This window comes from Podarcis muralis, chromosome Z (assembly GCF_964188315.1).
Source record: "Podarcis muralis chromosome Z, rPodMur119.hap1.1, whole genome shotgun sequence".
Lineage (NCBI taxonomy): Eukaryota > Metazoa > Chordata > Lepidosauria > Squamata > Lacertidae > Podarcis > Podarcis muralis.
Window position 1 is genome coordinate 12,215,885 of NC_135673.1, and position 12,442 is coordinate 12,228,326.

General features: G+C 44.3%; 1 protein-coding gene across 9 annotated transcripts in view; it reads right to left on the bottom strand.

Annotated features, from left to right (window-relative positions):
* The window catches only part of PBX3 (PBX homeobox 3), a 232,080-nt gene that overhangs the window by 141,502 nt on the left and 78,136 nt on the right, over positions 1 to 12,442 (bottom strand). The window contains exon 1 of one of the 9 annotated variants that reach the window (XM_028716073.2): positions 2,908 to 2,929. The exons of the other annotated variants lie outside the window; for them this stretch is intronic. Within the exon in view, the coding sequence (XP_028571906.1) occupies positions 2,908 to 2,914 (7 nt within the window). The 5' untranslated portion in view covers positions 2,915 to 2,929. Of the gene's footprint in view, positions 1 to 2,907; positions 2,930 to 12,442 lie in introns of those variants that run through there. 9 annotated transcript variants of the gene reach the window in all.

Here is a 12,442-nt window from a genome sequence, read left to right on the forward strand (position 1 = left end):
TACACACACACACACACACACCCCCAGCCCCCAGAGCAATGAGGGATGCTCTGTTATTACAAGCTCAGGATATTCTATTATTCCACAATGTGATTCCCCTCCAATGTCCTCTATCCTTAACATTTTTGAAAAACAGACTGCCTTGTTTGATGCTGTCTTTGCCTCAAAATAGTCTGCTCTTGTTTACCCAGGAGTAGAGCTTCAAATATTATATTCTCACATTTTCAAATCACTGTAGACACCTGAGACAAAAAGTGTCCCCAAAGCTGCCTGCACAGGCTACATGCTGGTCACTCTTTCTTGTCAAGACTGATTTATTGCCTCCTTGCTGTTCAATTTCACATTTTGTCCTCATCATATCCGTGCCTCATGATCATTCCAGGCTGACCCTTGTAGGGCAGGCAAGGAATATTGATAAAACAATTATCTGTTAGCCGTTCATTTGATTTTCCATTTCAATTACGGATTGCACGAGGCAAAAGGAAAAAGATTGCATCATTGATTTTTCCCTACCTTACAACAGTAAAGAGTTGCTTTGATGGTTGTAAAATGAATGCTACTCAACCATGCTTTTAAAGGTCATATGGTTTCATTTTACTGTATTTTTAAAAAAATTAAAAGCCCCCAAATATACAACTGTTAAGGGTCAGAACTGGGTCAGCAGATGGGACAACTGGATAATTTTCTCAAAGTTGGTTTTTTAAAAGCTTTTTCTCACTGCTTGAATGAGGGTGGAAACCCATGAATTTGCTCTGATATGGTTACAATTAATATGATTTATTTTCACCTTTCCAAAACTCTGCTGAATTATTTTCAGTAATTATGGAGAAATGGTCTGAAGGCGCCATCTCTGAAGCTGAGCAGATCTAGGACTAGCCAGTTTTCTGGATAGGAGACTGGCCCGTGTATGCTGCTCTGTGGTCCTTGGAGGGAGGCCAGGACACAAAGTGAGGGAGCTATGGTAATCTATTCCCATAAACAAAAAAATAAGTAAAATTTAGTGGTGTTACCCACAGTGGCTGGAAAAATCCCCAATGAAAACTAGGGATAAAAGAGGCAAGACATAGCCTAAAAGGCTACAAAGTGAAAGCTTGCTAGGGTAATTACCTCAAGAAAGCTTAGAGCTACTGCTACTGTTTTTGCAGCTGTCAAGTGAACTGAGAAGGGCAGCACTCATCCTGCTACCTTGAGGCATGCACAGAGAATCACAGAGCTCTTCCTAAGGGGAGTAGCAGGACAGCCTGCTCCTTAGCTCTTCCGGAGTTGTATTCTACATGGCCAAAGAACTGCTTGCTGGACTACACTGAGGTCACAAAGAAGTAAACAAAAGTAACATGCAAATGAGTATCATGTATGCAAGTGTTCCAAGGTTACCTGCAAGATACTTCACTGTGCATACAGCTAGAGAGATATTGAGCACACTACAACTGGAAAGTGATACTGAGTTCAATTAGATTGCCCTATGTTGGCTCAAAATGAATAAAATAAATAAAACCTGCAGCAGCTACGTATGCTTTGAGGTTTTTCTTTAGTCCATGCCATCTACAGTGCACCAAAGAGACTATTATCCCTTGCTAAATATAACTATGTTAAAATTTCACCTGAGAGGATGATAATGTGCTCTCACTAGCCAGTGATCCAGGACGGTCACACATTTAAACAGAATTGGTGCTCAACCTACTACACTTCATTACGGTTCAGCGCTTGGTACAGCTCTAGTGGGATTTTCACATGGTCGACCTTAAGAAAAGTTCAGCCTTTGATCAAGGTTTAGAGCTCCTGGAACAGCAGTGGTAACACGAAAGCGTTTCCATTTTCTGTGCCATAAGGTGCCTCTGTTGATCTCCTTAAAGCCCTAGAGTTTTCTTCCAAGCCCGGATTACGCTCAGCAATTAAGGTAATGAACTAGCTGAGGTAACAAGGCATAATGATCTCTTTTGTCCTTTGAATTCTTATGAACTTCCCTTGTTCACTATGAGGAAAAGCCAAACATGCTAGATGCAGTTTAAAGCTATGGGTGGTGTTGTGTGGTTTTTTGTTTTGTTTTTTAAAAAGGGAGAGACAGATTACTTCCATTATGCCTTCATGGTTTGACGTTTTTAATTTAAAACACCTGTAATATTTAAGCACACCAAAATACTCACACTCTGAGTATGCTAGCTTACATTCTTGTAATATTTTGACACGTTGCAAGTTATTATTTTAATGCCTGAAAAGATAATGTGATGAATCCACTGAAAATACATCAAAATATATGTATGTGGGCCTGTGTCTCACTTTTTAGTTCCAAAACAGTGAATTCTTACAAAATAAATACCCAAAGAGTACAACAGAGCAGGCGTGCACAGCTAAGAATGATTGAGACTGCACAGAGGAAGAACAATAATGAGAAGACCACAAGCACATTTACTGCAATCCACTAAGTGTTGCTTCTGCGCAATCTCCGTTCATTTCAAGAGGGGGCAATGCTGGAGAAACGCATGGCAGCACTCAGTGGGCTGCAAACATTTTCTGTCTGTCCACAGCAGAACTTTGACATCAAATCAACTCTTCGTCATTAATGTGCTTTTTCTAGAGAAGAATCAATTCCAAACAGAGATATCCAAATAGAAGAAGGTCCACTTCAAGATTTTATTTACTTATTTGGAAGCAGCTGGCCTACTATTTATTTTTTTTTTTTTTACTTCCCCACCCCCCCTTTTTTTGCATGCTATAAACCTTTTTCCTGTGCTTTGCAGAATCCGCTGCACTCTGATCTTTCATCTTAACACATTCCCAGCCCCAAATTTCACTTCAATCTCACCTCATCTCTCCATACTACATTAACCCCTGGCAATTGCCTTCCAAATGACCCCATTAAGCTGTAATTGCCTCAGCAGGCCTGCACTTTCGCTTGTAATTCTGTACCTCTCATCTCCCAGACGTTCTCTCAGCATCATTTCATGTTCTGGCTCCCTTCACCGAGCTCAGCTTATGACCTCGCTGCACCGTGGCCGAAATGACTACTAAAAGCATCACGGAGACGGAATTCCATTACTTATTTTTTTAAAAGTTCTCCCATGCCCCTAATGTAATATTCTTTGGGGACTGTTGTCAAGGATACCAAGCACCAGCCATTAAGACCTTTTGTTTCCCCAAGGCATTTTGTCTTTTATTAATAAATAAATAAAGATAAAGGGAAGCTCATTCTCTCTCCCCACCACCACCCTGGAAACACAGCCTGTGTATTCTATCTGAGACGCTGCAGACTGAGAGTCACACATGTAAGGAAAGGACAAGCATGTTTCAGGCTATAAAGTCATCATTTAAAAACAACAAGATTTTCAAAAGGGCATTTATTTGCAATTAACTGCACATATTCTACCATTGTGCCTGCAATGAATAGAGAGGCTCAGATCTACACAGGCACAGATGAAGGCAGCAGGGGTTTCAAGAAAGCAGGGGATAATGAGAATGAAACCCATCCTCCTTCCGACCAAAGAAAATGAAGAATTTGTCAACAGGAATCCCCAAAACTGGCACAAGAGGAATGCAAACTGCAAATTCTCCAACGAAGGTTGCAGGTTCTCCCATGCCAACCACATTGCAGAATCATTCAGGTGATACATTTCAGGATGAGAATCAATTGGTACATGACCTATAAATAGCAAGATTTTATTATTGTGCCCCAGAAACTGAAATTCTGAAGACCCTCATCCTCTTCTGGAACCATTATAGTAACTGCAGATTACCAAATTAGTGACAGAACAATCTTCTGCACATGTGTGAAAACAGACACACTTGTACATACTTCTGCTTATGCATTTCCAAATTGCAGCAGGCACTCCCCAAATTTATTCATATTGGCATTTTGTTTGCCAACAGCAATCAGGCAGGTATCCCAGTGAAACGAGGAAGAGTGATGGCAGTATTCACTCCCTTCCACTGGCTCTTTGCTCTTAAACTCAACAGATATTTGCTCATGCTCAGAACCCAACTCATAGCCACTAGACACTGACTTTCTATGTTTTTGGCCTTCTAATATAACACACAGCTTGGCTCATTTGCTTGAGTTGAAGAGTCACTTCATCCACAGGGTTTTCTGGCAAGAAATTTCTTTAATCAATTTGCCACATGCCACAGGTGGAGAATAATTTTAAATGTTATGGATAGATGACATGGAAGGGCAGTTTGGGCTGTCAAGACAGGTGCCTTTTGGAGATAACCATTCTCTATAGATTTTATCAATGTTTAAACAAGACTTTAAAAAGAAGAAGTAAAGAACAACAATCCATTAACAGTATCCTAACCCATTTATTTTTATCTGACTTTTTCTAAAAGATCATGTGTTATGCATCATTATGAAATTCTGTAGCAATTTTCACATGGCTTATTTCCACATTCAGAGATGCCCCTACCAAAAAACAGAGTTGCTTTAGACTTAGAAGACGTAAAAAGATTCACAAAGGTGGTGGTTGGTGCATCTTGCAATGATAAGGCCAAGTCATAAAAAAACACAGAAAATCTTGGCAAGGGGGGAGGGGACACGTGGGAAGAATTAACTGAAAACCAAAGATAAACTAGGGGTATGATGGAAGAGCACACACAGTAAATGGTCCTAATGTTGCAAGAGGAGCACTGCAGAACCTGGGAGCAAAGATCTACCTCCCTTCTTAGAAATGCTTCAAATGAATCACCACCACACCTGGGACAGAACTCTAGTCTCCATTCTACCTATCCCACAATGCAGAAATTCAATCCATCACTGAGATGAAAAATTTGGGGTAGGGGAAGAGGATGATGGTAATATTGCTTGCCATGCCTGGCTCCTCAGTTTCACCAAGGCATCTGTCTGATGGCTGTCAGCTAACAAAAAGAGAAAATTAATAAGTGTAGAATAGATGCCACAGAAAGCACTTTAAGTGGATGGAACTGAATAGGTAAGGTGTAGTATGGGTCTTTGGGGGGGGGTGTACACACACATTTTTAATGCTATGTGAAGTATGTTGTAGGCCAGAAGTAGACAATCTGGTGCCTTCCAGGTGTTATTGTACTACCACCATCCCCAGTCAGCATTGCCAAAGGTCAGGAGATGTAGTTCCATGTTGGCTATTTCTGCTGTGCATTGTGATGGTAGCCAGATGGAATTCTGTATTGCAATTTATTAGTTCAAGAACAAAGGAAAGTTTGCAGCTTAGTGCTACTGCTTGAGGTGGAGTGAGGTGGGGTCAGTGGTGCTTTTAATTTTTTTTATTCAACTTCCGTTGTAATTTTTTGACAAAGACTTTTGACAAAGTCCCCCATGATATTCTCGTGAGGAATCTGGTAAAATATGGGTTGAATGATGTAACTGTTAGGTGGATTTGTAGCTGGTTGACTGACTGAACCCAAAGAGTACTAATGGTTCCTCATCATCCTGGAAAAAAGTGATAAGTGGGGTACTGGAGGGTTCTGTCCTGGGCCTACTGTTGTTCAGCAACTTATAAATGACTTGGATGAAGTGGGGGGTGAGTGGGGGGTGGGGCTTATCCAATTTGCCGATGGCACCAGCAGATGAGGGGTAGCGGATGCTGCAGAATCATAGAATCATAGAGTTGGAAGAGACCACAAGGGCCATCGAGTCCAACCCCCTGCCAAGCAGGAAACACCATCAGAGCACTCCTGACATATGGTTGTCAAGCCTCTGCTTAAAGACCTCCAAAGACGGAGACTCCACCACACTCCTTGGCAGCAAATTCCACTGTCAAACAGCTCTTACTCTTACTGAAGACAGAATCAGAATTCAAAATGACCTTAACAGATTGGAGAACTGGACACAAGCTAACAAAATGAAAACCAGATGCACAAATATAGGATGGGGGACGCACTAGCAGTACCACAAGCTTAACATGAGTCAACAGTGTGATGCAGCAGCACAAAAAGGTAATGCTATTCTGCGCTGCATCAACAGAAGTATAGTGTCCAGATTAAGGAAAGGAATAGTACCACTCTATTCTGCCTTGGTCAGACAACACCTAGAATACTGTGTCCAATTCTGGGCACCACAATTTAAGAAGGATGTTACAAGCTGGAGAGTGTGTAGAGGAGGGCGACCAAGATGATCAAGGCTCTGGAAACCAAGCCTTATGAGAAACTCTTGAAGAAGCTGGGTATGTTTAGCCTGGAAAAGAGGAGATATGATAGCCATTGTGTATTCCCCATTGTAAGCCTGAGAAGGCGGTTTCTTTGCCGACATCTGCAAGCTGCAATGTGACAACACCCCCACCACACTGCACAACTTTTGTGTTTGTGTGGCCTAGCAGCATGATTAAAAAACAACAACACTTTTTTACTTTGGGGGTTAAAATTAAACTGAAAGTTAATTGGGTCGGCCCCACCTCTGCTTAGTTTCTGCAAAAAGCTAAAACAGCCCATACTGACCCCTTACCGAAAACGAAAATCCACCAGCTGGAACTGCCTAGCTAGAATCCAAAATCCAACCAGCAAACAAAGCCTCCCTTCAGCATCCCAGTCCTTACCCCGTGAGAAGCTGAACCAGCAGTCCTCAGGCAGCTCCTGGACTCCATCTCCCATCAGCCCCTGCTACCAGGTCATTCTGGGGGGGGGCTGATGGGAGTTGTAGTCCACGAGCAGCCTGAGGGGTCCACAGGCTTCCCACAGACCTGCCTGAGGCGGAGGGCCTGTGAAGCCCCGCGTGAGCGCCAAGGCTGCAGGGTGTTGAGTGGAGGCCGGCAGGAGCTAAACGCGTTCCCTCAGCCCACAAGGACAGGGCTCGCCCGTTCCCAGTGAGGAGAGGCAACTAGGCCTCACAGGCCTCACAAAAAGGGGCGGCGTTTGTGGGCCAAGGTGGAGCCAGCAAGGGGAGCCAGCCGAGGCCCGTGAGAGGAGAGCGAGCATGTGACAGCAAGAGAGAGCAGGCGGGTGGCAGAGGAGTTGCCAGCCTGGCCCACAAGGCAGCAGCGGCAGCAGCGGGTTTTTTCCTTGGGCCTGGGGGAGCCTGCCTCCCTGCCTCTTGCACCTGAAGATGCCGGGTGGCGGTGCCAATTGCCGGGCAAGCTGGGTTCAGGACCCTGGTGAGCCAGATCTGACCCGCGCACCGTAGTTTGAGGACCCCTGTCTTAAGGGCTGTCACATGGAAGAGAGAGCATACTTGTTTTCTCCTGCTCTGGAAGGGAGAGTATCCCTTTCAACTCTAAGATTCTATGATTCTATGTTTTCAGTCTATAAAATATCATTTTTACAGTGTTTGGACTCTTTTATCCCTCAAGCTACTTAATTAGATATTATGAACACCTTGGAGACAGAAGTAATTTTGCATTCAGGCTAAACTGCTGTAAGCTGCTCTGGGCTACAAGATGGAGGAGAATGCATTTTTGAATTGGTGTTCAGAGCACCTTTCCTCGAATCCCAAGTATTGATATACCTAGGATTGAAGAAAATTACCCAAGGACTGAAGACGTGGGGCTTTCCTCAGCATTCTTTATAACATCTGACATTTGCTGCCTGAGCTTCATGGCTGAGTGGGTATTTGAACCCTGATCTCCCTGGTGCAAATCCAACCTGCTATCCAGTATATCACAAAGGCTTTGACAGCACTTCAGCATTGGAGAAGATTCCACATCAGAAGCGAAACTCTAGAGATACTTTCCAACTTCATCACTGGTACTCCACTGAGGGGGCTCTTTCAAAATCACATTTTCCAAAGTATTCTTTCCCCACCTCAGAAAAAGCACACCACCTGTATTTCACCAAGTTTTTTCTTCTGCTGCTGCTGGTAGTGGTATTATGACTACAGTATTCCTTCCCCAAGTGGTGCTTGGGATTGCATCTCCAGTCACCACCACACAGGCCCGGGGGGGGGGGGGGAGCTGGATACATTTGCCCTGGGCTTTGGAGGGCTAAGCTGGCTTGGGGGGGGGGGGTCCATGCAAGGGACTGGCTGCTATTTTGCTTCAGTTTATACTGTCAGTATAAACAGCCCCCGCATGTGTCAGCGGAGAGCATATAAACACAATATGTTCTGCCCTCATCCCACTCTTTTGGGTGATATGTTTCTAGAGTTTGGCGCTGTGTGCGTGACTTTTGGACACAAGTTAATTGGTTAACTTTATTCAGACAAGACTCCTGACCCAAGCTTGGCATGGGCCTGCTACAACATAAAACCTCTGTGCAGGGATCAGGAAGTGAAAATTGTATCCATTGTTGTGCATAAAGCTCTCTGATAGGTATTAAAAACCCACCCACAGATGAAAGTATGCTTCTGAAGAGGATCCTGCTTCACTGGCAAGGACTAGAGACTCATATTCTTCTTCATCCCAGTGCTACCCTCTCCACTACTAGATCCTACTACCACTAAGGCTGTAACCCTAGAAATATGCCCACCTGAAAAGCAAGCTAGCCTGTGTATCTCCATCTTTCCAGAACAATTTAAAAGCTGAACAGTGTAATGAGCAATGGCCCAGGGACCTTGCAAGTTATGGTTAAGAATTGGAAAGAGAATTCACTTCAAGATATTTTCTCAAATGGAAAACTACTAGTACCTTGTTTTGTCCCCTACAGCACATCTATCTCCCCAGCCCCACAAAATAAGAGGACCCTTTCACCAGTCAGCCAGCTCCTCTGGGAAGGTGAAGGTCTAGTAGACTGCATAAGGCAGGGGTCGGCAACATGCGGCCCATGGGACAGATGCAGCCCACGAAGACCATTTTACTGGCCCATGAGCCACCCCCAAACTGAGCTGCCCGCTCAGCGAGTCCCCCCGCATGCTGTGCTAAACCGGCGCACCGCGGCTCGGGGACTCGCCGAGCAGTGCTGGAAATTGCGTCTGCGCACGTGCAGATACCGGAAACCATTTCTGCGCATGTCCAAATGCCTAAAATAACTTCTGTGCAGGCGTGATTTCTGGCATCTGGGCATGCACAGAAGCGATTTCCGGCGCCACGGACATGCACAGACATGATTTCCGGCATCATGCTGCACCAGTCCGGCCAACAGACGATCTCTGTGGGAGTGATCTGGCCCATGGCCGGTAAACCTTGCCAACCCCTGGCATAAGGTTTCAGTTGACTCTAGCTCCCTGCAGAGACTGTGGTAGTTGCCTTAACAGGGCCTCTTGGAGCTGTCCAAAGTCCTGTATAGTGTTTGCTATACTAAGACTTGTGACTACACGCGTTCTGCTTTCCCATGACACATGAAACGAACAGGCATTTGAACCTGTGTCCCCCTTATCCAAGGCACACACACTATCCATTGTACCACAGAAGCCAGTTTTGTGGCATAAACGCTCTCAACCTCCTTCTTTTTCTTCTATGTTATTTATTTTAAGTGCAAGATGGAAGGAAATTCTGTGTTAAGTCCAGAATTCACACAGTGACTGGAAACATGGAAATTCTACTCCAGCAAGCCCAATGGCAGAATGCATTAAAGCCTATGCAACAAGGGAAGAGAGTGCTATTGTAGTTTTGCTTCTGGTTTCAACACCACCACCAACAAAGTACCGTATTTTTCGGCCCATAGGACGCACCTAGGTTTTTTTTTTGGGGGGGGGAATAAAGAAAAAAAATATTTTTCCCCCAGGCGTGGGGCTGGGGTGGGGGAAGCCCGAGCTTCCCCCGACCCCAGCCCCCAGAACAGGCAGCTCTCCACAAGCCGTGGGAGAGCTGCGCAAAGCCCAAAGACTGGGGGGCGCTGAGCTCAGCACGCCCCCAGGCTTCGGATAGCAGGCAGCTCTCTGCAAGCCGTGGGAGAGCTGCGCGACTTCGCACAGCCCTCCAACGGCTTTCGGAGAGCTGCGCGAAGCCCGAAGTCTGGGGGCGCTGAGCTCAGCGTGCCCCCAGGCTTCGGGGTGCAGGCAGCTCTCCACACTTGGCCTCCAAGAGCTGCTCTGCAGGAAGGAAGGTGCCAAAGACCCGAAACAAGATGAAGGTCAGAGATGGCCACGGGGAGAAAGTACTCATTCATTCAGAGCATTTGTATTTCTCTTTTCAGCCAAAAAGGCTCCCAGAGAGGCTTAAACAAAATCAAAAACAAGACACTCCCTAGTCACAGGCTTACATTCGAATAAACAAACCAACAAACACAAACAGAAGCTTCCTTTGACCTTTGATAGCTCTTTGCCAAACTTGGTGATACCATTATTCTATGTCCTAAAGCGAAGTCCCCTGGAAATGCCAACTTTCACTTACCTCCAGGAGTCTCTGAGATGCCATATTCTAATCCAAATAAGCAAGGGTCACTACAGCAAACCTCTGCCAACCTCTCCACGCTGAGGATGCCAGAACCTCAGTTCAAACAGTCACAGCCTCCGTTGCTTGGTGACATGGAACGCACGGCCACCATGCCAAGATTCCAGGAGAGTCCATGTGGCCGAGTGGTTAGAGTGCTGGGCTTGGACCTGGGAGAGCAGGGCTCAATTTCCCACTCAGCCACTGGGTGATCTTGGGCTAGCCACTCCCTCTCAGCCTACCCGGCCTCACAGGATTGTTGTGAGGAGAAGATGGGGAGAAGGAGAAATACGCACGTCACCTTGAGTTGCTTGGAAGAAAAGGGGGATCTACTGTAAATGTCATAAACAGATCCATAACATACCAATCCATTTAATAATAAAGTTTTTAAAATGCTGGAGTGTGTGAAATAAAAGAACCAACACTAATCTGCCTATCTGTTTTGTGAGAATTTATTTCTACATATTATGAAGTGGAATTCTGCTTAGGTCCACTGAGTGTCAGTTGTTTGCTTTCCATAATGACTTGCAAGACAAAATAGGCAATGAGGAAGGAAGGGAGAGCAAAGTAAAAGCTTGGCCACTCCCTGGGATGACTGCAGTAGTGCCCCTGACCTACCCACCAGGGTTATTGTAAAAATGATTCAGAAAAATGTCTCATTACATACCCTGAACACTCAAAAAACATTTAAAAAGTTAAAACCACTACTATGCTAAACAGAGCAGCACAATATACTCTTAATACTATTCACAAACATAGTGAATAGTGAAAACTCCAGCATAGCTGCATGTACACTACCAGGTTATGCAAAACATACATGGAGAGTCATCTGAGGATTGAATGTACCCAAATGATACCTGCAGTCCACTTGAGCCTGGGGCTTTACTTCTTATTTGTCAGAAAACAAAGAAATATTTTTCTACTCATCTCCAAGAGAACATTTATAATTGACCATTTGCTTCAACACAAAAGAGAAACACAACTCAAATGCTGCTGGAACAAGAATTTCCAGGAATTTGGAATCTTCTGGTGGTCAGCTTAAGATCAAATGCTACTTGTTACAAAGACACATCTCTCACATGCAAATGTTCAATTGCAATGCCAGGTACTAATTAAAAGCTTTAATAAAGGCCAGCAGGGATTTTAAAACAAACAAACAAAACACCTACAGTACTGAAAAGAAAAGGAAGCCTTCTTTGCATCAATGCTAACACCAACCATACTTCAATACACAGAAGAAATAATTCTTATGTATCCAACCTTTCTACTCAGTGAAAAATATATCCACAAAACTTACATTAGGAGAGAAACACTATCCTGGGAAACAGAACTTGAAGATAAGAAAGCAAGGGATACTTCTGAACCTAACCAGGCTCCACAGAAGTAATGATGCAACTCTTGTATAAACCTGCCCATACATATAGATCCACAGAGCCCCAACATCAGGCACCCTTGTCTGTCTTCAGAAGGCACTGGGTTTTCAACATACCTTCCCTAGATTTCCATGTCCTTCATACCAGGTAAAAAATGTTTCCCTGCACCGCCTGTCTTTTTACTCAGAGTGTCAATGTATATTGTGATTTACTGTTGCTGTTTTTAATCTAGTTTTTATTGCAGTTTTATCTGGATGCTTGTTTCTGCTGCTGGGCTATTCCAGTTTCATGAGAGTTATTTTAGTATGGATTCTGTGTTCTCCTTTTTTATTATTCTACCAGCCACTTTTAGGAGAGGTAGGGTATAGATTCATTTAATACAGTAAATGCATTTTTAAAAAGTAAAAAAGCAGCATCTCTCACTGCATTATTACCCCTACTGTATATTCCATTGCCTCGGCAGTGTTACATAGCCATCATACATAGTGCAGGGCATAGAAATCAAAGACAATCTTGAAAACACAAGAAACAAAAGTTTGCATAGACTTGGAAATGAGTTGCTGAGCAGACATGTGCCAGGATACTGCCAGTTAAGCAGACCTTTGAATGAATAAGTGGAAAGAGTCAGAGGAAATCTTCAACTGGGGAGAATTATCTGTTTATGTCAAAGACTTCTCCATCTGTGAAAACATTTCTGTGGGACACTTGAAGCACCAGCTGCAGGGATGGGCTGCGTTCACGCATCACACATCTCCACTGTTCTGTGACTTTCCCATTTAACTAGGACAGCCACAGGACAGTTCCAGTGTGTGCCAGGGGAATTGTGGAACAGCCCCACAGCTGCTAGTCACATGTAAGGGGAGATGT